The sequence below is a fragment of the Periophthalmus magnuspinnatus genome, chromosome 21 (assembly GCF_009829125.3).
Source record: "Periophthalmus magnuspinnatus isolate fPerMag1 chromosome 21, fPerMag1.2.pri, whole genome shotgun sequence".
Lineage (NCBI taxonomy): Eukaryota > Metazoa > Chordata > Actinopteri > Gobiiformes > Gobiidae > Periophthalmus > Periophthalmus magnuspinnatus.
This window is the reverse complement of record NC_047146.1, coordinates 4,221,467-4,248,145: the sequence shown is the minus strand read 5'-3', so window position 1 is coordinate 4,248,145 and position 26,679 is coordinate 4,221,467. Positions and strand designations below refer to the sequence as shown.

The 26,679-nt window shown below is 38.2% G+C and overlaps 1 protein-coding gene across 2 annotated transcripts; it reads right to left on the bottom strand.

Moving 5' to 3' along the window:
* Positions 1 to 164: 164 nt before the first annotated feature.
* Positions 165 to 25,215, bottom strand: stat4 (signal transducer and activator of transcription 4). 2 transcript variants are annotated; one of them, XM_033986848.2, is made up of 23 exons: positions 24,910 to 25,215; positions 24,160 to 24,295; positions 16,077 to 16,175; positions 15,079 to 15,171; positions 14,923 to 15,001; positions 13,352 to 13,437; positions 12,803 to 12,954; positions 10,986 to 11,144; positions 10,086 to 10,178; positions 9,620 to 9,679; positions 9,437 to 9,457; positions 9,255 to 9,345; positions 9,042 to 9,086; positions 8,540 to 8,623; positions 6,849 to 6,947; positions 5,690 to 5,825; positions 4,296 to 4,348; positions 4,107 to 4,201; positions 3,680 to 3,816; positions 2,696 to 2,887; positions 1,903 to 1,948; positions 1,094 to 1,214; positions 165 to 477 (listed from the first exon to the last, which is right to left on the bottom strand). In XM_033986848.2, the coding sequence occupies exons 1-23, from the start codon at positions 25,035 to 25,037 to the stop codon at positions 454 to 456; spliced, it is 2,229 nt and encodes a 742-aa protein (XP_033842739.1). In that variant the 5' UTR covers positions 25,038 to 25,215; the 3' UTR covers positions 165 to 453. The 2 variants fall into 2 exon arrangements, with proteins under 2 accessions (XP_033842739.1, XP_055086572.1); XM_055230597.1 differs by having other exon boundaries at positions 206 to 477; positions 1,094 to 1,211; positions 24,910 to 25,163.
* Between the last annotated feature and the right edge of the window lie 1,464 nt (positions 25,216 to 26,679).

Below are 26,679 nucleotides of genomic sequence, written 5' to 3'. Positions count from 1 at the left end.
ATTTAAGATCATATTTTGTGCAGTAAAACTTCCACTTGTTTTGTATCTTATGACCATCTCACATGTTTTGTATTGGACACATGTTGAACCACTTAAAAGTTTTAGATTTCACGTTGTCTTCACATTTCTTGTACAATGTATTATTATTATTATTCTTTATTTTTCATCAGGTGAAAATAAATACATCAGATCATGACCAGGGCCGAGCAATATAAAAATAAAATGAAACAGTGAAAACGCAAAACAATACAAAAAAACACAAACTCAGAGTAAAAATAGAAGAAACGAGTAAAAACAATAACCCCAAAACACATTAGCATCACACAGAAATCCAAAGACTGTAAATATAACACGTCGTTACTCTTGTGGCTGAACGTCCACCCAGGCTGCGCTCACTTCACAGCATTTTCATTTTAAGAGACGAAAGTTCATCCAGAAATAAGACATCAGTTTTCACTCAGAATATGGGGAGGTCATCTGTGAAACAAAACAAAGATTTAGAATTTAAATTAAGCTTAAGGTCCACATTTTTGTAGGGAGTTTTGTCCGATGCGTTTGACCCATCAGTGCCTCTGGGTTCTCGAGCAGGAGAACCATCCCCAGATCTTGAGATACTTGGTCAGGACTGTTTTAGCTGGAGGATTTCGTCTGTTGTGCAAGTTTTAGGTTAATGGGGGAAACCGGAGTGCCCACATGTGACGACATGCAAACTCCGACCTGGGTGACCTGAGCGACCTGGGCGACCTGAGCGACCCGGGGAACGAGCTCAGAACCTTCTTGTTGTGAGGTTGACTTCTAACCACTCAGTATAATTACATCAGAAGTTGTTAATTAATGTCTAATGTCAACTTTTACTGTCTTGTCCAGTTTGATACTTAAGTAAAGTACAGATTTAAGAGTAAAAGTATCACATGAAAAGTACTGAAGTAATCATTTAACTCTGTACTTTAAGAGCGCCTCAAGTACTGCCTCACTATAACACCTGGCGTTCCGAACGACCTCTCGTCCCAGCACGGACCAGGACAAGGAGACCAGGCGTTTTCCCTCCTGACGTATTCTCTTGTGTGTACTTTGTGTGCGTTTGTGTACTTACCGAGTCGATGTCGAAGCACAAGTGTTCGTTGAGCATGTTGAACTCTCCCGGGGTCATGGGGGGTTCAGGGGACTGAGAGGGGGGCGGGGTGCTGATCACACTGGAGCTGCTGCTGCTGCTTCTGGACAAACATGATTTTTCAACGACAGATTAAATGACAGAGGTAGAATCCATTATTTTATTAAACTAACCGTGAAAAAAATGAATAAAAGTGTAAAGTCGTCCCTCGCTATATCGCGGTTCACCTTTCGCGGTCTCGCTGATTTTTTTTAAATTTTTTTTTGCGCAATTTTACACACTTTTTTTTTTTTTTTATAGCGTATGAGCGTGCATTGTGTCGTGCGTCCTGATTGGCTGTTGGACTGTAGACCATTGTGTCGTGCGTCCTGATTGGCTGTTAGACTGTAGACCATTGTGTTGTGCGTCCTGATTGGCTGTTGGACTGTAGACCATTGTCCATCAGTCTCCTCCGTGCCGTGTCTCCTGTCCAGTACAGAATGTGTTCAGACAAATTTACATAAACGTTGGATCTCAGTGTGACTCTGAAGTGCTGTACGTTTGCAATTTGTTTTCTCCCCGACAAAACCCACAACGTCGATGAAACGTTCTGCACCGACAAAGACGCCTACGAAGGTTTGAACTTTGAGAGAGTTTAAACGAGAAAGAAATGTAAGAAAATGTTAACGCCTGTGTGAGAAAAGTGTATAAAGTGTGTGGTGAGGGGTTTTACAGCAAAAAACATAGAGAATATTGTAAAAAATAAAGCTGATACTTCGCAGATTAATATCAAAACTCCAGTAGTGACTTACCGCATTTCAGATATGGGGATGAGTGTGGACGGGATGTATGGATAAGCTAAAAATACAGCAAAAACAAAAATGGGATTGAATTACTACTTCCAACAACATTTAGTGACACTTAAAATTATTTCTAGGTCCTACCACTGCCACAAAAGCCTAGACTACGACTGTGGTAAGTAAAAGTACAGATACTGGAGCAAAAAATACTCAAGTAAAAGTATCACATGAAAAAATCGACTTTATTAAAGCAAAAAAAATGTACTTAAAGTATTTCACACAGATTTTGGGATGTAATAAAGCTTCAAATGTGGTGACTTTGATAAAGATTTGAGCTGAATTTGCTTCAACAGAAACAACTGAATCATTTTTTCTGGTCGGTTTTATTTGTATATTTCGTTTGTTCAAATTGGCTCCAAACTTTATAAAACCAGACAATAATAAAAAAAAAAAAAGTTTACTTTTCAGTCCAGTCCAAAAATGTAGTCAAGTAAAAGTTAAAAAAAAGATCCACTTTAAAACTTAAGTACAAATACCTAAAAGTTGTACTTAAATGTACTTTTTTACTACTTTCACTTTGTTACGTTCCAGTGCTATGTGAATGCTGAGTATCTAGGCTTATGTAAGTTTCTTTTATTTAAACTGACACATACTATAACCCGGCCTAAACTTAAAGACAGTATTGCCATGGTTTTACTTTGCCTGGAATGTTCCACAGTACAGCATTAAACTCATTCATTTCCAAGCAGGCGATGCCACTAGTTGCACGTCACATTTAAGTGTCAGATGTACTTCCCGGTCTCACCTTTGCTCGGCGGGCTGTTGTAGAGTCGTCCGAACGCTTCGTCTTTGGGGATGTTTGGATAGAGGAACTTGAGAGGGTTTTCTTTGACCACTCCTTCAGAAATGACTTTATAATCGCGAATGATGTCGGCAAAAGGCAAAGCGCTCAGTCTGTTTTTGGTGTAAGGCTCCACAGAGTTGAATTTGACCTCTCCTGGATGGAAACGGAAAGTTCAAATCAATTCACAACATATTTTTAATGATTTTAATGATTAATGTGTGAGGGTTTGGTATCGTCTGAACAGCAGCTCTACAGTCCTCACTGACTAAAGGAGTAAACCAGGTTCAAACTAGGTCTAAACCAGGATCAAACTAGGACTACACTAGGACTAAACAAGACCTAAACCAGGACTAAATCCAGACGAAACAAGGACCAAAACTAAACCAAGACTAAGAAATCAGTTCTAAATCAGGACTAAATCAGGAGTAAACTATGCAGGTCTAACCCAGGGCAAAATCCAGACTAAACCAGGATTTAACCAGGACTAAAACAGGACTAAACCAGGTCTAACCCAAGATTATACCAGGTTTAAACCAGGACTAAACCAAGACTAAACCCGGAATAAATAAGGAGTAACGGTAATATATGTAGGTCTAAACCATGACAAATACCAGATTAAATGAGGATCAAACCAGGTCTAAACTAGGACCAAACCAGGACTACATCAGGTTTAAATCTTAATCAGGTCTAAACGAAGACTAAACCAGGAATAAATCTGGTCTAAACCAGGTCTAAACCAGGTCTAAACCAGGACTAAACCAGGACTAAACCAGGACTAAACCAGGACTAAACCAGGACCAAACCAGGACTAAACCAGGACCAAACCAGGACCAAACCAGGTCTAAACCAGGTCTAAACCAGGTCTAAACCAGGTCTAAACCAGGTCTAAACCAGGACTAAACCAGGACCAAACCAGGACCAAACCAGGACTAAACCAGGTCTCACCGTTGTCCTCGCGGTCGACCCAGGTGAAGGTGATCCCTCCGAGGTGACTCTCACTGAAACGCAGGAGGAACGTCCCGGGCTCTTTGTCCTTCAGGAGAATGCGCTCTGTCTCTTTACTCACAAATCCCATTATATAACTGTAAAAAATAATAAATAAACAAATACATAAATATAAATATCTTAAATGAAATAAATAATTGAGGACATTTTGTGTGTTTTTTTTTTTAGTTTTTTTTATAGTCTTCCATACCAACTGTTTTTCTGTTTTATTCATATTATAGATTTTTTTTCACTTTAAATCAAAATTTCTCGTGTTGAAGTTGTATTTCAATGTACGATACAAATAGAACTGAACTGAGTTGTCCCTTACTTTTTAATTCTTATCTTTCTAAGTTCCCTTCATTAATATTGATGATTTACGACTTACTTTTCGCTCCAAACTGGCAGTAAATGTTTCTTGATCAACTCCAGAATCGAGTCCAGCCACATCCAGAAACTAAACGACTTCCCTGGAATGTTCTCCTGAAAATGGAAATAAGCTCGAGTGATTCAGTCTCTCAGTTCTGCTGTTTCTGGCCACTAGATGGTGCTATGCCATCAACTGTTTTTGACTCACCTTTGAGAACCTGGACCAGGACACCTGATAGTCACTGCAGGAGACGTGATGACCTGGAAAAAGAGGCGCACGACAGTTTAAGGCACTTTATTCTGATAAGTCCTGTCATTACTATGGGTCAAAAACAGTTTAAATCTCTGTGTGCTTGGAAGGGTTAGGGTAAGGCTTAGGGTTACGCCACAAAAGCAGCACTTTGAATCACTGGCTTTACAAACAAATGAGAAAAATGAATGTTTTCCACTGTCAGGTTAACCTCCTGAGACCTGAGCTCTTGCAGGACTTTATTTGCAAAAACTATTAAGTGCTTGAACACATACATTTTGTGTAAAAAACAAAATGAGAAAAAAAAAATAAATAAATAAATAAATAAATAAAATACATAAATAAATAAATAGTAATAAATAAATAGTAATAAATACATTAATTAAAATACAATAAAAATACCCTAAATAAAGAAAAGAAAAGAAAAAAGAAAAAAATAAATATTCTAAACTCTTAGAAATATTCAAAATTGAACATGTTCTTGTTGCTGTTGCTAAAAATTTGCACTGTGGCCTAAACAACCCAAAATGTGTTGTCCACAGATGAGGACAACGGGTCTCAGGAGGTTAAGGTCAGGATTAGGATTAGGATTAGGAACAGTTCAGTTTAGGTTAGAGCAGCAGCGTCAAACACATTTTCATCAAGGGCCACATCAGCAAAACGGTCACTCTCAAAGGACCAGATGTAATGCAAATAAACTACTTTTTTAACTTGTTGATTAACCCTCTCTGTATTTATTTCTTATTCGAGTTACAAATATTACATATACATTTCCATAGATGTAAAAATATGTCTTAAAATGTCAGTTTATCAGGAGATACAGTCAAACCTTTTAATTGATCTTGTTGTGGGCCACATAAAATGACATGGGGGGGGCCACATTTAGCCCGGGGGCCTTGAGTTTGACACACGTGGGTTAGAGTGTAGGGAAAGGTTAGCTAACTGGGTCGTGGCAAACAAGGCTACACTTACGACTGCACAATTACGGAAAGAATTCACAATTATTTAAATCATAACTGAAATCACGATTATTCAAAACGAACAAATGAAAACGAAAGGTGAACTGCGATATTTAGTCATATGTCGTAGAACTGATGCTGCTTTTCCTTGAATTCCTGTGTGTTATTATTAAAATGAGTCAGAAGTTAGAAGTATTTTTCTTTACTTCAGCCTAAAGCCTTTCGGTCGTGATAGAATACAAGTTGAATAACGTTTGATTTGAGTGTAATGATCGAATAAATAAATAAAAAAAAGTCTCAGTCTCTTCATTGCACCATTTTTATAACTGATTAGCTCATAATAATCATAATAATCATAATTGTAATAGAAATGTGATGAATAGCCACACGTACCCAGCAGCTTCTCGCCGAGCATCGTGAGCTGCTCTTTGTCCAAACCTCGTCCGGCTTGAGCTGAAAACTGCCAACTCAGAACCTCCGACAGCTGAGTCCAGTTCGCCCGAGGAGGGTTAGTGAAGAAAGTCAGATTCTGAAGGGAAACAATCGAAGAAATGAGCAATGCTAGAAAAATCTGTGCAGAAAACAGCCGATTAAACGTGTAGATTTGGGACTTTTTTGTTGGAAGTTGACACAATAACTAAGATGAACGTTGCTGCAGTGAGATCAAATATTATAACGTAGAAAGTTTGTTGTATAATTAGCATGAAATCAATTATTAATACATAGATGATAGATACACGATAGATGGAAGTATAAGATGTGAAAGATGGATCAAAGATGGCGTCGTTTTGCTTTAAATGGGTGAACAAAGTTCATGTTGTATCAGTTCTTCGTTCTATTAGTTCTCGGTTGCCATTTCTCATCTGTGAGTTTGTTATAATTTGAAAACAATAAACATCTAGATTAAAAAAAAAAAAAAAAAAAGGTTCATGTCGTGAAGTTGGTCCTTTGACGTGACGATGCGTGTCTGTGGTGGAATGTTCAGCGGTTGCCGTGGTGACACAAAGCGAACATTAGCAAATGCTGACAAAAAAAAAAAGGTGAAGAAAGTCTGAAAACTCAAGAAAAAGTAGAAAATTGAACCCGTTTTCAGGAGTGTGTGATCGATACAAGTGTTTATGGTTTAATTTAGGAGTTTGATTTTCAACAAAAAAGGTGAGAGTGACAAACAAAAAACCTGATGATTGTTTAATTGAAGCTAAAAATCAGTTATTTATGGTCAGATTGTGTTAAAACGGAGCAGAGTGTCCAGTTAGATTTCAGAAAAACTGCATTGTGTAAGGTGAACGTAAGGTCCCTATTTACTAGACCTGTCACGATAATGAATTTTGAAGCAAGAGGGGAATATATTGTCATTTGTTTGGCTAAAACACAGAAAATTATCATCCTGGTCATCCCAACCCGGGTGTCCCAGTTTTGACTTTTGTAAATCTGGTCACCCTAGCATTGCCTTTTTTTTTTTGGAGACTTGTTTCCGGGCCACTAGTCGAGCTGGCTCCAGGGCAGAGGGGCTTATAAAAGGTCGTATTGTAGGTCCATAGTACTGACTTACCTTTGGCTCATCGGTCAGAAGATTGTACCACATGACAGAAGCCCAGCCTCCGGGCAACTGGCTCACGTTAGAGATGACGACCAGCGGCAGTGAACAGATCTGGACACGCAATACACAGGGTATGATGAACAAGGTCTAAGACAGGACTAAAACAGGACTAAAACAGGACTAAAACAGGACTAAAACAGGACTAAAACAGGACTAAAACAGGACTAAATCAGGACTAAAACAGGACTAAAACAGGACTAAAACAGGACTAAAGCAGGACTAAAACAGGACTAAAACAGGACTAAAGCAGGACTAAAGCAGGACTAAATCAGGACTAAAGCAGGACTAAAACAGGACTAAAACAGGACTAAAACAGGACTAAAACAGGACTAAGACAGGACTAAAACAGGACTAAGACAGGACTAAGACAGGACTAAAACAGGACTAAGACAGGACTAAAACAGGACTAAGACAGGACTAAAGCAGGACTAAAGCAGGACTAAAACAGGACTAAAACAGGACTAAGACAGGACTAAAGCAGGACTAAAGCAGGACTAAAGCAGGACTAAAACAGGACTAAAACAGGACTAAAGCAGGACTAAAGCAGGACTAAAACAGGACTAAAACAGGACTAAAGCAGGACTAAAACAGGTCTAAGACAAGACTAAAACAGGACTAAAACAGGACTAAAACAGGTCTAAGACAGGACTAAAACAGGACTAAAACAGGTCTAAGACAAGACTAAAACAGGACTAAAACAGGACTAAAACAGGACTAAAACAGGACTAAAACAGGTCTAAAACAGGACTAAAACAGGACTAAAGCAGGACTAAAGCAGGACTAAAGCAGGTCTAAGAGAGGACTAAAACAGGACTAAAACAGGACTAAAACAGGACTAAAGCAGGACTAAAACAGGTCTAAGACAAGACTAAAACAGGACTAAAACAGGACTAAAACAGGACTAAAACAGGTCTAAGACAGGACTAAAACAGGACTAAAACAGGACTAAAACAGGACTAAAACAGGACTAAAACAGGACTAAATCAGGACTAAAACAGGACTAAAACAGGACTAAAACAGGACTAAAACAGGACTAAATCAGGACTAAAACAGGTCTAAAACAGGACTAAAACAGGACTAAAGCAGGACTAAAACAGGACTAAATCAGGACTAAAACAGGACTAAATCAGGACTAAAACAGGACTAAATCAGGACTAAAGCAGGACTAAAGCAGGACTAAAGCAGGACTAAAGCAGGACTAAGACAGGACTAAAGCAGGAGTAAAACAGGAGTAAAACAGGTTTAAACCAGGACTAAAGCAGGACTAAAACAGGACTAAAGCAGGTCTAAGACAGGACTAAAACAGGAGTAAAACAGGACTAAATCAGGTCTAAGACAGGACTAAAACAGGACTAAAACAGGTTTAAACCAGGACTAAAGCAGAACTAAAGCAGGACTAAAACAGGACAAAAGCAGGACTAAAGCAGGACTAAAACAGGACAAAAGCAGGACTAAAGCAGGACTAAACCAGGTCTAAACCAGGTCTAAACCAGGACTAAAACAGGACTAAAACAGGACTAAACCAGGACTAAACCAGGTCTAAAACAGGACTAAAGCAGGACTAAAACAGGACTAAAACAGGACTAAACCAGGACTAAACCAGGTCTAAAACAGGACTAAAGCAGGTCCAGGTTGCTGCTCACCTCCAGGTCGATGGTGAGGCCCTGCACAGTGAAACAAGCCTCAAAACTGAGAGAGTGAAGCTCCTCAGTCACAGACAACAGACCCTGAAAACAGAACTTGAGTTCATTTCATTTTATGAGCCCGTCTATAGCTGAATATGGACCATTGGTGGATGAAGTACTCAATACAAATCAATTTCTTAATTTTTTTGTATGAAGTTTGCTTAAAGCTGAAGCTGGAACTTGAAGACTTTAGTGTGATGTTTCCAAGAACATGGTAAAAATAACCCCTCAAATCAAATGAAAAGTATTTTTTACTTTTCAGTCCAGTTAAAAAATGTAGTGGAGCAGAAAGTACAGATACTGCTGTCAATTTTAGTGAAGTAATTAATAGTATCCACTGTAAAATGTACTTAAGTAAAGCACAGATGCCTTGACTACGCAGATTAAACAAGTTTCAAACAAAAACTGAACCAAAACTATTTATGATCGGATTTGAAATGAAAAATCTCTTATTTCATACCTCATTTCCCTTTGTCCCATTGATGTATTTCTTTTCCTTTAGTTGCTGTAAAATAAAAGTATGAAGATATTTTTACAACAAACCCTTAAAATCTAAAGATTAAATAAAAATAACACATAGGAATAAAATGACAAATTACAAACAGATAAAAGTATCCCTATAATGTTTTTGTAAATATCCCTATAATGTTTTAAATGTCTTTATTGGACCTACCAGGTGTCTGAACTCCACTGAGAGGCAGCCGTTGGAGTAGTCTTCAATGTCCATGACTTTAGTGTTGTTTGTAAGAATAAAAAACTGACGACTTGTGAGGAAAATGAAAAAAGAATTCACAAAAATGTTCACAATTTCCAAAAATATATATTACTTGAGAGAAATAGTTGTGGGATACTCACACTCTACCAGGTGGAAGATCCCTAAACAGCAAAGAAAATAAGGAAAATGAAAACTAAATAAGATTCCACAGGTTGAATAAAGTACATGGTTTGGACGGCAGAAGATACAGAGGAGGGACAGTGAATGTTTGGTAAACAGGAAGGAGGGAAAGTTTGTTCAAGCAAAATAAACAAAAATCATACTTGTCAAATGTTGTTTTAACTTTGAGCTGATAATCCACCTCAGGGAGTTTAACCAGCAACCTGATAATCACAATAAGAAAATGAGAACATGACGAGAACATGACGAGAACATGATGAGAACATGATGAGAACATGACGAGAACATGATGAGAACATGATGAGAACATGACGAGAACATGATGAGAACATGATGAGAACATGACGGGAACATGACGAGAACATGATGAGAACATGATGAGAACATGATGAGAACATGACGGGAACATGACGAGAACATGACGGGAACATGACGGGAACATGACGGGAACATGACGGGAACATGACGAGAACATGACGGGAACATGACGAGAACATGACGGGAACATGAAAAGAACATGACGAGAACATGATGAGAACATGAAAAGAACATGACGAGAACGTGATGAGACAAAGGCCTCAGTGCATTAGTCACATGACTTCCTGATACCTGACTTTGGTGGTGAACTGGACTCCTGTCTTGATGATGAGAGGTTTCTGTGGATGTGTGGGCATACACGGCTGCTTCTCCACCACGAACGAACTGACACAACCAAAGGTTCAAAAAAGAATCAACTACTTTGGATACGTTCATTTTTATTTGATTTAGTAGATAGTAGACAAAGAGGAGAGGAGAAAAGGAGAGAGGGAGGTGAGGAGAGAGAAGACAATGAGAAAGGAGAGGAGACAAGGAGGGAGAAAAGGAGGTAGGAGAGAAGGAGAGAAGAAAGGAGAGAGGAAGGAGAGAGGAGATAAGTAGAGTGAGGGAGGAGAGGAGAGAGGAGACAAGGCTAGAGGAGAGGAGACCAGGAGAGAGGAGAAGAGTGAGGAGAGGAGACAGAAGATAACGAGAGGGAGATGAGAGAGGGAGGACAGGAGAGAAGAGACAAAGAGAGGGAAGAGAGGAGAGGAGAGGAAAGGAGCAGAGACAAGGAGAAGGAGGAGAGGAGACAGGAGACAAGGAAAGAGGAGAAGAGGAGAGAGAGGGAGGAGGGAAGAGAGGAGACATAACTACTATCATTACCCTTAAACAATAAAAAGAAAATGCATTTGTATTTTTATTTTTTTCAGAGATATCCTTAAAAAACTTTATCTTGACCTCATTAAAACAACGACACACTACATATGTGTGAGTTTACGTCCAAACACATATTCACACAACGATTTATAAATACAAACAACGGCGATAAAACGTGACTTCCTTAAAATGTGTGAATTCAAACTTCACGTCCCCACTTAGTGTTACACATCAACCACATGTTTTGTAGCTACATGTATTTTTCCACACGTATTTTCAATTTAAACCAAGTAAACGATATAAAAACTGTTGTTATATTTTGTGTGTTTGTACCTTTTGATGAGGTGGTAAATGAGGTACTTGAGTTTGTCCTCCATTTGGGGTTTTTGCAGCGGGATGGGGTCGCTCTCGTACGTCACTTTTAAAACCAGTTCCCCGAGTTTATCCAGCTGCCGTTTGATCTGGAACAGGCTCTGCACTGTCAGCGTGAACCTGGGGATAAAACACAGAAACTGACGGTAAAAGCATTTAAAGGCGCACTATGTAACTTTTCTGGGCGGAGGGTCTGCCGGCTGCTTGCTACACGGACACGGAGTTATCGCGTTGAACTCATTTATCCTCACGGGGACAAGCGGCGAGACAAATGACAGATCTGTGGAGAGGCAGCTCAATAAATGCAAAATAGAAAAGTTTAATGCTACGCTGTGGAATGTTCCGAGCAAACCAATAACATCTATATCAGGGGTGTCAAACACATTTTCAGCGAGGGACACGTTAACAAAATGGCTGCTCTCAAAGGGCCAGATGTAAAATAAATCTAACACATTTTTTAACTTGTTCATTAACTGTTTCTGTATTTTTTTACTCATTCAAGTTACAAATATTGCATATGCATTTGCCTAGATGTAAAAACATGGCTGTGTAACTGTGCATCTCCTGATAAATTGAGATTTTAAGACATCATACCTTTTAATTAACCCTGTCGAGGGCCACATAAAATGACGTGGAGGGCCATATTTGGCACGCGAGCCTTGAGTTTGACACATGTGATCTATACGGAGACACTAAAGTTGAAACTTGGTCTGCCATAAGACGACAAGGATTCCCAAGATAAACTGTTTGAATTATAATGAGGGACTTCACGTTCGCTGCTTCTGTAAAGTTTTCTAGAGCTGCGCGATATTGGAAATGTTTGCAATACGGGAAGAGGCTGTTTACGTAATCTAATCCCTCAGCCGTCCAGGTATGAGCCACAGCAAAAGAAAGATTCAATTCTGCCAAGTGAACGCTGCATTATCTTTATCTGAAGGGAGCATCTAACCACACTGAAACTACCGCACCTGTTTGTTCACTGTCAGCTAAATCTTCCGAACGACACCAAGCGAGAAATTGCGTCTGAGTCATATTTTGCATAATCGTTCAGGCCTCTAATGGGTGCTCTCTCTATCAGCAGACTGGCTCTCACTACTGTTTCCTTCTTTAGATTTAGGTCTAAGGACGGAGTCACAAACACTGAGGTGAACTTATTTCAATGCAACACGGACTTATTTTAAGATGTCTGCACTGGAACCTGCTGCTTCGGTCACGCGACACAGCTCTTCATCTTCAGGGTGACATCTTTTCAGTGACTGCAAGCATCTTTTAGCGACGTATTCTGCCTTTCTGTAAACAGCTAACTGCGTATCCATTTATAACTTTGTACGGACAGTATGTAAAATGTAAAATGAGACCAGCCTTCTATAGATAGTACCTTTCTCGGGCTATAAGTACTGGAAAAACTCCTTTGAATGTAACGCATGTGCTGCTGTCTGATCAGATAATCTTCTTTCAACTCTCCACCTAGTCTGCAATCTCTTCCTTCGCGATTACAAAGAAGGATTGTCATTCTTAACAAAAATTGCCCCTTTAACTCCTGTTTCCAAACCATTTATTTTCTTCGGCTAAAATCTATACCTCACTATCTTCAAACGAGCGGTTAGTGGCTTTGAGATGGACAGCAGATTGGGGTCCTGAGCTGCTCTAACGCTATTTAACATGGGTTGAATAGGGAGTTAAAGTTAGGATCACTCTTCTGAAAATGAGTGGAAGTCAACGTTATGTCACCAAATAGGATGAAAACGCTATGTTATAAAGTTTGTGCTGTGCTGTACCAGTTCTGTAGTTGTTCGAGGCCAGTGAGCTGAGGTCCTCCGATGGCGGTGATCTGCTGCCTGCGCTTCCAGTCCTGAAGCTCCGGGTACAGCTGAGAGTTCATCACATCATCGATCTCCTTCACCACGATGTCCATCTTAGACAGGACCTCCTGAACCGGCCAAGGGACGCAACTTTAGAATAATATTAATGATCTTATATTATGCAAAATTGACTCTTCTGAGCTTCAGGCCATGTTAGAATGTTGTTATCTCCTCAAAAACACACCTGGAGTTGTGTTTTGTTTCATTCACACATGTTTGAGTAAATCTTTATCATTACTCTGTCTACATCTTCAAAGCTCAAAATGCTCTGTTCCACCTTGTGATGTCATAAGGCAGTAGTTTTCAAGTTAACAGTTACCTTTCATGTTTGGTTTAGTGCACATTGAACATTCCATGACTGAAATTATCCAAATGAAGGTGTATGAAGTTTAAAAACACAGTGAAGCACCTCCACATGATGGCTCACACCACAGTTTGCGTCAATCACATTAATGAAGTGTTTACCTTCCTCTTGAAGTCGAGTCGGTTTAGCATTTCCTGCAGTCGTGTTACTTCCTGCTTCATATGTTCAGAGTTCCTCTCCGCCTGATCTAAACCACAAAATGTACATTACACCCACACAGTATTATGCGGCATCCTGAAAAGGTTAATTGCGAGATTAAAGGATTTATATTACACTTTTTATATCTATGTTTTAATGTTGTGTCCTCATCACAAACAGACCTGGAGCTGTGTTTTTTTTTTGTTTCATTCACACATGTTTAACACACAAACCCTGCATAGTTAGGCTGAGTTCATGTCTCAAAATGAAAACACTCTATCCCACCTTGTGATGTCATCATGTGGTAATACAGGAAGTGCTCCACTGCGTTTTTAAACTCCACACACCTTCACTAGAATCATTTGGATGATTTCAGACCTGGAATTGCCAATCTACTACTGAACTAAAAGGTAAAAAGTAGTTGTTAACTTGAAAACTACCACTTCATGACATCACAAGGTGGAACAGAGCGTTTTGAGCTTTAGAGATGTAGACAGACTTATAATAAAGTGTTACTCAAACATGTGTGAATGAAACAAAACACAACTCCAGGTCTGTTTTTAAAGCGGTAACAGCATTAGAACATGGCTAAAATTTAATAAGAGTCAATTTTGTGTAATATAGGACCTTTAACTTTAAATATACATATTTAGGGAAAGCAAAAGCGAAACAAAAACGCAAATTAAGAAACAAAATTCAATATAAGATAAGGATAAACTAAAATATCTTAGGCTGTGTCCGAATGTCCACACTTTTTAGGAGACACGCCATTTTTAGTGGTGTCTGAATGTCCAGTTGGTGAGAAAATAGTGCACTCAAAATCCCACGATGCACCTTGAAAAGTAGTGGTCACTAGACTGGTGAATATAGACCATGATGCATTGGGAGAGTTGGAAAAACAAACAGCGGAGCGACAGGTCTTTAACTGGACATAGCACGACTGAATGACGCAAATAGAAGCGCAGGTTTATTTATCGCACTGTTGATTCTTGATTATGATTAAAACACTCTTAAACAAACCGTTGCTGTGTTAAGTTGTTAGCGTTAGCCACTTACCTTAGCTTGAGCTGCTAACAGAGCGATAATTTCCACATCTCAGATTTTTAAAAAGTCATGAATCCAGTTTGTTTACATGAGATCCAGTTTGACGCAAGCTTTTTTTTGGTTATTAGTCCATTAACACTCGCGTCCCAGTCGAATCTGATCATTATTTATGACAGAAATCAGGTTTTATCAGAGTTTAGCCTTTAGACTTTTCTCCACGTAGACATCAGAGTCACACGACCTGAACGTAGCGAGCTGAGTCCGAATCGCTCTGTGAATGAGGCGCTTTAGAGTCCGATAAAGAATGAGGGTTTAGGGTGGACTTTCGGACACAGACATAACACAAATAGAGCTGGTCATATGACAAAAAACTTAATTACAGTTGTTGTTTGTTTTTTTTTTGCAGTACTTATTGATCATGTTTTTATCTAACAGCTAAAACACATCTAAGGACATTTCAAAATCATTCAATGCGCGAAAATGTGCTGACCTCGAGACTGAAGAGTCTTGTAACGGAAGTCAAAGTCGTCCTGCATGTCCTCGATAAACTTCACCGCTTGGTCCATGAGCTAGGCCCCATTAAATACATTCGTTATATATATTTAATAGTAAAAGACATACATTTTTCTGTGAGTTTTTGTTTTACCTGCACACTGCCCCGGATCAGCCCCACCCGGTTGTCTATGTTTTTCTGTCTCTCCAACGCCACAGAATTCTGCAGTGATTTTTCCAGTGGACCCTGAAACACAGACGGTATCGCTGCACATTCAGTTTTTAAGGTTAAGGTCCGGTTTACTGTCCCCGTAGAGAAATGTGTCCTCTGCATTTGACCCATTCTCACTGGCAGCAGGTGAATATGGGCCAGTGGATTCACTTTCTCCAGATAAACTCAGACAAGACTCAAGCCACAGAAACAGTCAGCAGTCGCTTCCAGTCTCTTCTCTCTAAAACCTTCAAATCGGGCTAGAAATTGGGGGGTAATAATGGACTCAGACTTGAACTTTAACAGCCACATCAAATCAGTAACATCTGCAGCTTTTTACCACCTAAAAACATGTCAAAAATCAAAGGTAAACTGTCAAAACCAGACTTAGAGAGACTTATCCTGCATTTGTCTCCAGTAGGTTAGACGACTGTAACGGCTTTAGTGTCTCTGGGTTAAACCTGCACTTGACCCATCCTCATTAGAAGCAGTGAGGACGCATCTCCATGATCTTGTTGCTAATCTTGGTCAGGACTACCTTAGCTGGAGGATTGTACCTACTGTAAATTTTCTGAGTTGACACGAAGCAAAACTCCATAGAAAAAGACCCAAGTGACTCATTTTAATCCTAATGCAAATTTTTATTGAGGTTAGGTCGTTTCTAATTTTAACTGACATGTCTGGGTCTTTTTGAAGGAAGAAATGTGACTATATTTTTGTGGATCGGAGGTTGTGAATCTCCCTTTAGAGTTTTATAGAAAGCTCCCTGTTCTTCATCTGAAATTATTACATCATCAAATGGCAGAACGTAAACACAGCCAATAAAAAAAACAGTAACTTCCTCTTCCTGCCTCTTGAGCGAACACTTTTCCCAGTAGACTCTCTGATAAAAAAAAAAACAAACAGGGACTTTCCACCCACACAAAAGGTTCGACTCAAACCTGTTCTTGCATGCAGGCGCTCTCCAGGATCCTCCGCTCCTCCTTCAGACAGCTGCAGATGACACGGGCCATGAGGGCGGGGTTAGATGAATATTTCACCTGGAAAATATCGCTGAGTTTCAGTCTGATGACGTCACAAAATTCTAATGATAATTTAATATTTAAAGGTCCTATATTGTGCTAAATTGGCCCTCGACCTTTAAGTCATAATAGTCATTTTGTTTCATTCACATACGTTTGAGGAACCTTTTATTATTAGTTTGTCGACGTCTCAAAACGCTCTGTTCCACCTTGTGATGTCATGACGCGGTAGGTTTCAAGTTAACAGCTCCGTTTACCTTTAGTTTAGTGCAAATTGACAATTCTAGGGCTGAAATTATCCAAATGATTCTACTGAACTCACCCTAAGTATGCAGGATTTTTGTGTTAAACGTCTCAATAAAACAAAACTCTAGGTATGTTTTTGATGAGGAAACAACATTATAACATAGATCAGAAATTAGCACAAAAGAGGCCCTTTAACCTCCTAAGACCAGAGCTTTTTCGTGGCTTTATTCATTTCTCTTTGTTATTTGGGCTGATTGGGACCTGATGATGATAGAAACAAAGAATTATCTTTTTTTACATTCTGTGGTTTCAGAGAAAAGTGATGTAAATCCAATGTCCTCATATGTGGACTTTTAATCATTTTGATAAAACATTTGATAATGATTTGCAAAAACTATTTATTAAGACCCTGAACACAGCAACATTTGTCCTGAGTAAAAACAAAATGAGAAACAACAATGGTGCCTCTTGGAACAATGTGTCTCATTTGAAGAGCTGCAGACAGGAGCAGGACACATGAGCCTTTACAATATATATATATATATATATATATATATATATATATATATATATATATATATATATATATATATATATATATAAAAAAATATTCTGAAGATTCTAAACTCTTACGGATATTCTAAATTGAACATTACATTTTTTTGTATTGTTTGTTTTTTTTTGTATTTTTTTGTATTGTTTTTTTTTTTTGTTTTTTTTTTTTTTGTATTGTTGCTGTTCTTGTTGCTGTTCTTCTTCTAAACTTTAAACCCAAAATGTGTTGTCCACATATGAGGACACCAGGTCTCAGGAGGTTCATACAGATGCGAGCAGCTAAAATTAAAATTGTTCTGTTGTACTGCGGTGAATTCCTGACTCGGTAAAACTAGTCCGCACTGTAATAGTAATTATCACGTTCCTATTTTGAGCAATTACCATTAGTTCGTGACAAATTGCAGTGCTGTTAAGTGATACTTTGAGTGACATCATGCTGGGGGTGTTCTACATGTGTCTCTATGTTGGAATGTTTAGCAGTTACCGTGGTGACACAACACACATGAGCGCAAACTGTCAAAAAAAAGTGTTAAGATCATCTGAAAACTGAAGAAACAAATGCAAAAAGGATTTAAACAGCACATTTTCAGACGCCTGTGATCAGTACGAGCGTTTATGATCCTGTTTAAGTGGCTAACTGAAAAACCGTTGGCTAATGCTAGCTAACTTGTGACTGTGTGAGAGACTTGTTTAACGGCACAAAAACAGCTCAACGGTAGATCAAACTGAACCAGCTCTTTCTGGTCAGATTGTCTTAAAATAACACTCAGATTAAAGTCGAACAAGCACCAGATAAAGCAGTGCCTACAGTTAGCATCACATCATTCACATTCTACAACCTGAAGAAAAAAAAACACCAATAGACAATTATTGATCATGTCTTGGTTGGGGTTCATTCATCTTGCACAAAACATTAAGTGTAATATCAACAACAACAGAATTTGAATGAATATTTTTATCATTTTAAGTATACACTGTGTCTCATTACACAAACAAGGTTATTTTCACAGTTTTGAAAGTGCAGCACTGCTAAAAAGGGCCAAATAACATAAGAACGCAGCCTCTTCTTTATGTTTTAGTTAGTTATGGACTTTTTATAACATCAATTTGCTCAGGAACGACCGTGTTTTGCAAGAATCCAGTACAAATGTCATAAAAACTGTGTTAATACTTTCTGCTTTCAACTATAACTGATGTCTGAAAAAAACTTGCAAGAAGAAATTCAGACTAAATGTATAGTTTTTGCACAGAAATTTAAAAAAGCAAAAAAAAAATTAAAAAATTATGTAATGATGAATGACAGAGGGATCCCGTTGAACCTGGAAGGAAAGTTATGATGTCGTCTTATGGTGAATATGTGGGTCAAAGAGGCGGGGCTTAAGTGGAAATCAAAACAATGAAGTATCGTTAATGTTAAGAGACTGTAAGACCAGTTTGTCCATAAGATTTGGATTTAATTGAGACATTTTTAACAAGGTGCGGCAAACTACAATTATTAATTTTCGCAGCTGTTACTAAGATATATGGGACTACGGATTATTATTCTTCTGATTTATGAAAAGAGTTTATAGGGACAACCGTGTGGAAACGTAATAATAATAATAATAATAATAATAATAATAATAATAATAATAATAATAATAATAATACATTTTATTTGTATTGCACTTTACATGTCAAAGAAATCTCAGAGTGCTACAGACACAGAAAAAAAACATACAAAAACACTACAAATCAGAAAAGGCAATAAGTATAAAAAGACATTACAATTTACATTCGCAAACATTAAATAGTTAATAGTAGTAGTACTAACAGTTAAAAGTCATAAAACTTAATAAGACTTTTTTTTTTAAAGAATGTCTTAAGGCCTTTTTTAAAACTTTTAAAACTTTTTTAAAACTTTGAAACGTGGGTTAAATTTCCATTACGCCATGAAAAAACAAAATCAACTGAGTCAAATGAGTCTATTCTTGGTTCATTTTGTACAGCCGTTTTAAAAGTTGATCTTAAAGTTGCAGACTACCTGATTTTCAAACTGCGAAGGAAGGCGGGTGGGTTTATATTTATATTAAAAACACAATTAATCAAAAATCAATCGAAATCAGTTTGAACGGACGCAATTAGCAAACTGCAAAGGATGCCGTTTTTGAAGTGCCGCAGTTTCCTCCATAATTAACAATATCTCCTGTCTTATTCTGCATAAAAACTACTCACAAGTAGATATTTTTCTCTAAATCATGTAAATAATGCAGCAATCGAAATAAAAAATTAAGAAAATAAAGAAAAAAAAATGTAAAAAAATATATATATATAGTAAAAAAAAACAACATAAACTTCCAAAAACAGACTCGTTGTTTCTTGTACTACTGAGATACTGTGATGCAATAATTCCCATCAGGGGTTAATAAAGTCTAAACTGAAAACTTTCCCTTTGCCACATCATCGTAACAGTCATTTCTTTACAGTGTTGGCATTTAAAACACAGAATCTACATCAGCCACACAAATACACTGCCCATTCAAAAAGGCCTGGGAAAAGTACCAAGACGTCTTCAGTGAAAAGGGGAACACCTCACCTACTCACTCTGGTCTGTAAATGGTAAATAGTCACATTTGATATCGCGTTTTTTCCACATTCGAGTCACTTTACTCAAACATTCATACTCCGGTGTACGCAGACACTGTGGGCGAGATGGGTTTGGTGTCTTGCCCATGGACACGGGAAGCATTCATCTGTGGGTTAGTGGATCTGTCCGTTTTTCCAGTGATGTTTATGTTGAGAGCGGGATTCGAACCACCAACCCTCACATCGGTGGAAGAAAATGCTCTACCGACTGAACTACTGTCGCGTTTTATGAAAAAAACTAACAAAACTAAAACTGACTAACGCTATCAAAAGGTTATTGTGCAACTTGTCTCCCGCTTGTCTCCATGGAAATGTTATTGCTTTGCATGGAATGTTCCACAGTACAGCATTGAAAATTACATTATACAACGGTCCCTTGTTTATCACGGGCGGTTACGTTCTAAAAATGACCCGCAATAGATGAAATCAGCGAATTATCAGCTTTATTTTTTTTACAATTATTCTCTATGTTTTTGTCTGTAAAACCCCTCACCACACACTTTATACACTTTTCTCACACAGGCGTTAACATTTTCTCACATTTCTCTCTCGTTTAAACTCTCTCAAAGTTCAAACCTTCGTAGGCGTCTTTGTCGGTGCAGAACGTTTCATCGACATTGTGGGTTTTGTCGGGGAGAAAACAAATTGCAAACGTACAGCACTTCAGAGTCACACCGCGATCCAACGTTTATGTAAATTTGTCTGAACACATTCTGTACTGGACAGGAGACACGGCACGGAGGAGACTGATGGACAATGGTCTACAGTCCAACAGCCAATCAGGACGCACAACACAATGGTCTACAGTCCAACAGCCAATCAGGACGCACAACACAATGGTCTACAGTCCAACAGCCAATCAGGACGCACAACACAATGGTCTACAGTCCCTAAGACCAAAATGACGAGTCTGACAGCAGCAGTCAGAGAGAGAGGACACACAAAAAAAATAAAAAAAAAATAAAAAAAAATAAAAATAAAATAAAATAAAAATTAAAAATGAACTCAAAATAACAAAAAAAAAAGTAAAAAAATAAAATAAAAAAAACAAACGAAACAACTCAAAATAGCCAAAAAAACCAACAAAATTGACAATGATGGACAATGGTCTACAGTCCAACAGCCAATCAGGACGCAGAACACAATGCATGTTCATACTCTGTAAATTTCCACTTTAAAAATCTGCGAAACAGCGAGACCACGAAAGGTGAACTGCGATACGGCGACAGACAACTATTATATACTATTACTATTGTATATTGTAAAATTCTAAGTGTCGAAATTAAGTTTGAAATTGTAGTTTTCATTTATTTTACCCCGTCTCACAAATTAATAACCACAACACACAGTAAATTCCTTTAACATTTGAATATAAAGTAGACAAAACTTTTCTGCGTGGGAACTCTGGAAATATTGCGGTCACGCCCCAGATAAAACTTCACCACATTGGACCACTTTTGTCCGCTCCCCACCGCTTGACAAACCCTACTTCACAAAGCCCGAGACTAAAAAAAAACAACAAAGCTTTTGGACGTGTTTTGAATGAAATTTAAGGCTATTTTAATTTCACTCACAACTAAATCAAACCACATAAATTCACCTTGTGGCCGCAGGAGTGTGATCACTTCCTCTCAGAGCTCGGGCTTTGACTAAGACAGGAAGTGCGAGCGCCTTTGCTACGTTTTTGGAAATATATTCATTTCAGCAGTGAACTCGAGTTTCAGAACATTACGCTCGCTACAAGAAGACACAGCTTCAATCGTTATTTCGTAAATGTTCCGTTTGTTTGTTGTTTGTTTGTGAGGGTTTGTTGTTGTTGTTGTTTTTTTGCAAGTTTAATTAGAGAGAGAAATGCTGCCTGGAAAACTGCACCACAACTCGGTCAGATTTGGACTGGAGAAAGAGAAAAAGATGTTTATCCAGAGTTAGAAAGGCAAAAACTTCTTACTTCACGTCATGGAAATCCGGAAACGTTCTGGAAGACAGTACGATCCGTCCCAGAACCTGATATTTATACTTTACCAACTGATATTTTGTTGGATTCAGTTATTGTAAATTCTAAGGAGGAAATAGGTGATGCTTTTAATAGGTATTTTATCTCTGCATGTGACGATCTGGATAATGTTTTGGCCCTTCTCATCCTGATCACGTTGAACCTAAACCTCGGACAGAAAACAGGCACATTTTCTCTAAGACCTTTACATGAAGATCTTAAATGCTCTCCGTTCCATAGAGCTAAAGAAGTCCACAGGAGCTGACGACCTTGATCCAAAACTTCTATTACTAGATGACACATATTTAATTAAACCTCTGTTACATATTTTTAATTTATAAATTTAAATAATAGTACCAGAATTATAAAAAAAACTACACATGTATTGCCTTTGCATAAAAGTGGGACAACGAAAAATGTAAATAATTTCTGGCCAATATCTAAAGTTTTACAAAAGTTAGTTGCAAATCGAGCTATAAATGATCCAAACAAATGCTCTATTTTGAGTCTTATCAGGTTTCATAAATGGGCTTTGTGCTTTCACTGCAACCACAAAATGACACTTTCACAGCCCTTGTTGACAAACAATATTGTGTGGCTCTTTTTATTGATTTAACTAAAGCTTTTGATTCAATAGATCGTAAAATCCTCTTGAAGCGTCTGAAGCAGATTGGATTTGACAGAGCTACATGTGATTGGTTCCAAAATTATCTTTCAAACAGAACCCAGGCTTTAGCAGTCAATGGCTTTAAATCAGATTTTTAAGGGCAAAGGAGTTCCCCAAGGCTCAATTTTGGGCCTGCTACTTTTTCACTATATTTATTAATTCCATTGGTTGCAATTTAAGAGAAAGCCTCGTACATTTATGTGCAGATGGTGCTGTTTTGTATGAAAGTGCTCCCTCTATTGCATCAAAATTTTAGTGAAATCCAATCCCCTAAAATCTTAAATTATCATTGAATGCAAATGATCTAACAACAAAAAAATACAAAAAACATTTAAGTGATGGGCTATTTACAGATTTAGATTCACTGTTTCACTCAGTCCTTCATTTCATAACAGGGGAAGAATTTAAAACCCATCACTTTAAACTCTGAAAACGTAGGTCGGCCTCAGACGTGTTACATGACACTGTATAAAGTGTATTTATAAAGAACTACTGGATAGACTAAATGTCTCTCTTGTTTGTTGAAGTTTGATACAGATTTAATACAAGATCTCATTAGTGTAAAAACACTAGAACTTCCCAAAAATAGAAAACATTTCAAAGAAAATGCAAAACTGGAAAGATTGATGCTACTAAAACACTTTCATAATCTGGTGATAAACATTTAAACTCACACCTTTTTAATGTTTTAAATGGACCTATGTAGTTGTTTGTTTGTTTGTTTTGTTGTTGTTTATATTGTTCTATATTTTAACAGGACACTCATGAAAAAGACAGTCTGGTATATATATATATATATATATATATATATATATATATATATATATATATATATATATATATATATATATATATATATATATATATATATATATATATATATATATATATATATATATATATGTGTGTGTGGGGGGGGGGGGGGGGTGTATATTCCGCCTTAGTTTAGTCTGTGTTAAGTTTGACTAGTTTGAATGTATTTAATTGAACATATTGTGTATGTTCAAATATTGCAATAATATCATTATCACAAAACAATATATAGTTATTGCATAATGCATATTATTTGTGCATAATGCATATTATTTGTGCATAATGCATATTATTTGTGCATAATGCATATTATTTGTGCATAATGCATATTATTTGTCTCTGGCTTCTTATAAACTGTCTCAGGAAATGTTTTTACATCTAATGTTATAATAAATGACTATAACATTACTGTAATAATGAATGTAATTACTGATTATTGCTGTTACTGCTTTTACTAACTGCTTGTGGTGAAAAGTACAACCACAGTCAGTTCTAGTAGTACTGACTAGTAACACCTCTGCTGAAGTCTGTCTGTTGTGTTCTATCCACGACAGAACCTTGTGCAACTACTAAAACCACATTTACTTTACTGCTGCTGCCGCTACTACAGTATATACACTAAAAATAATACTGCAGTTTCTCTGGGCATTGTCACTTCCTGTTCACCTTTGGTAAATGATATAAGAATCAAACTACTTCCTCTTACTTTATGAACATTTAGAAACATTGCAAGAGAATGTCATTCAAGTTACAAAAGTTATTTTAAACCTGAAAAGCCACTGTAATTACCAGGGTCACTACAACTAGTACTACTACACTACTGATACTGCATTTGATATAGTGATTTTACACACCAAAGCTGCTTTACACTGTTTCATTCACTTCACACCTGCTGCTCCTGGTCATCAGCCTCTAAAGAGCTCAGGACTGTGACGTCACATAAGAGAGTTTTAAGATGCTAAATGCAAAACATTCATTTAAAGTTTGCATCGCTATGAACGTTCCACACTGCTGCCACAAACGCGGCGCATTTCCATGGTAACAGGCATTTCTCTGACAGAAACGTGACAGCCAAACTATCCCTTACACCGCGGCCGTGTTACCTGTAGCTGTTGGTGTATTATCTTCAGGTTGTGTCTCTGGAGAAAGTTTTGTTCCTGGGATCGGACCTTCTCCATTTGGGTCAAAAGGTTACTGAACATCACCATGGCAACGGACTCATCGTTAGAGGCAAGCTCCCTGGAAAGAAAAAAAGAAAAAAGAAAAATCAAGAAATCTTCCACTCTCAAACACTCAGTCACTCATAAATAGTTTCAAAAGTCGCTCAACATATTGCTATACGTCTAATTAGTTACTCATTAATCTCCACGTAATTAGGCTTTACCCTGCACCCTGAACACTCCCTCACTTAGAATTATCATGCAACTCGGGGTAGGAAACATCATGTATTGGACTAGGGGACATTTATTGTATTTTTCTGCAAAGGTTAATGATGAACTTTTATTATTATAACGTAATTGCAATGAAATGTTGTGTTTTAATGTGTGTCCACCTGCCCTGGGTCTGCACATGGAGCTAAATCTGGTGCAAATCATCTTTTCTTTTGTAAGATTAATGAATTTGTACACGATCCCTGACAAGAGAAACATTAATAACTTGGACTTGACTGGATATTTGAATTGGTGAGTGTCAAGTAAGCTTTTTATATAATGATACTTTATTAAAAAATGCAGGTTTTGAGCCAAATTAGCCCATCTGAGTGTTTGTTTTCATATGAAGTAGTAGCTATACATACGTTTATACACAAATGGAAAGGTTTATGATGGAATATTGATTAAATGACGTGAACTCACCAGTCTTGAGCCTCGATCCAGGAGGCCAGTCCCTGTCTGATGTCCATGGGAAAGTTGTCATCATATAAATAATCCACATGCTCCAAGTGGCGTATCTCCAGCTGCTGTATCCGCTTCCACTGGCTCATGCTACGACGAAACACGACGCTTTTTACTATCAAAACTACACGATGGGATCAATTAAATGCTGTTAATTAAGCAGCAGGGTTCGAATTTGGTCGTTCACCTGTCGCTTCGCCGCTGCGCACTCGTCTCCAACGGAACCATGTGCAGTCTGCGCTTTCGTTTTCAGCGCGAGCGTCAGTCGTGTCATTTCAGGAAATCGGCGCTTTGTTTTCAAGTATTTCACGAAACAAACCCGCCTCCTCCAGAAGTAGAAGTATGTGGCCCCTACCCGAGTAACACCGAAGCGAAATTACGCACAGGACGCACAGGACGCACCTTTTACCGGTAGCGCGGGGTGGGTCTGACAGGAGCCATGTAGAACTTAATCTGTGACAGTTTAGGTTTAAAATTGGTCTTAATAACGTCTAACTATTGCAAGAGATACACAAAACCATGTACTTTTAAACCAAACAGCCTATTTTTTATTATTTTTTTTATCTAACTTCTATAAATGTTCAAGTTATTCACATTTTCATGAACTATAGAGGAGCTGTGCCATTTACAAACAAACATCTTGGACTGAAGCAGAGTCTGATATTTGTGAGTGGCTTTATTTTATTTATTTATTTATTTATTTATTTATTTATTTATTTATTTATTTATTTATTTATTTATTTATTTATTTTGTTTTTTTATTCAACCTGCAAATAAAACTGTGTAATATTAGAGCATCAAGTGTCTAAGATTAAATTATATTTGATAATAATTAAAATTACTCCTAAATGGTGCAGCTGCTGCCACCTGCTGGATGTAGTTCACAGTGTTTATTATACAGCTACAGTGAATTCACTTGCTCCTCTGCTCCTCTCTTCTCTGCTCTTCCCTCCTCTCTCCTCTGTTCCTTCCTCCTCTGCTTCCTTCTCCTCTGCTCTCCTCTCCTCCGCTTCTCCCTCCTCTCTCCACTGTTTCTTCTTCCTCCCTCCTCTGCTCTTCCCTTCTCTCTTCTCTTCTTCTCTCTCTGGTGCTCCTCTCTCCTCTGCTCCTCTCTCCTCTGCTCCTCTCTTCTCTGCTCCTCTCTTCTCTGCTCCTCTCTCCTCTGCTCCTCTCTTCTCTGCTCCTCTCTTCTCTGCTCCTCTCTCCTCTGCTCCTCTCTCTGGTGCTCCTCCCTCCTCTGCTCCTCTCTCCTCTGCTCCTCTCTCTGGTGCTCCTCTCTCCTCTGCTCCTCTCTTCTCTGCTCCTCTCTCTGGTGCTCCTCTCTTCTCTGCTCCTCCCTCCTCTGTTCCTCTCTTCTCTGCTCCTCTCTCCTCTGCTCCTCTCTTCTCTGCTCCTCTCTCCTCTGTTCCTCTCTTCTCTGCTCCTCTCTCTGGTGCTCCTCTCTTCTCTGCTCCTCCCTCCTCTGTTCCTCTCTTCTCTGCTCCTCTGTTCCTCTCTTCTCTGCTCCTCCCTCCTCTGTTCCTCTCTTCTCTGCTCCTCTCTCCTCTGTTCCTCTCTTCTCTGCTCCTCTCTCCTCTGTTCCTCTCTTCTCTGCTCCTCTCTCCTCTGTTCCTCTCTTCTCTGCTCCTCTCTCTGGTGCTCCTCTCTTCTCTGCTCCTCCCTCCTCTGTTCCTCTCTTCTCTGCTCCTCTGTTCCTCTCTTCTCTGCTCCTCCCTCCTCTGTTCCTCTCTT

Bases quoted from the DNA above. Each gene is read 5' to 3' on its own strand.
- stat4 (XM_033986848.2), bottom strand. From the start codon at position 25,037: ATGAGCCAGTGGAAGCGGATACAGCAGCTGGAGATACGCCACTTGGAG. The intron at 24,296-24,909 runs GTGAGTTCACGT...TTTTCTTTCCAG, and splicing joins TGGATCGAGGCTCAAGACTG to GGAGCTTGCCTCTAACGATG. The intron at 478-1,093 runs GTAAGTACACAA...TTTGTTTCACAG, and splicing joins TGTGCTTCGACATCGACTCG to ATGACCTCCCCATATTCTGA.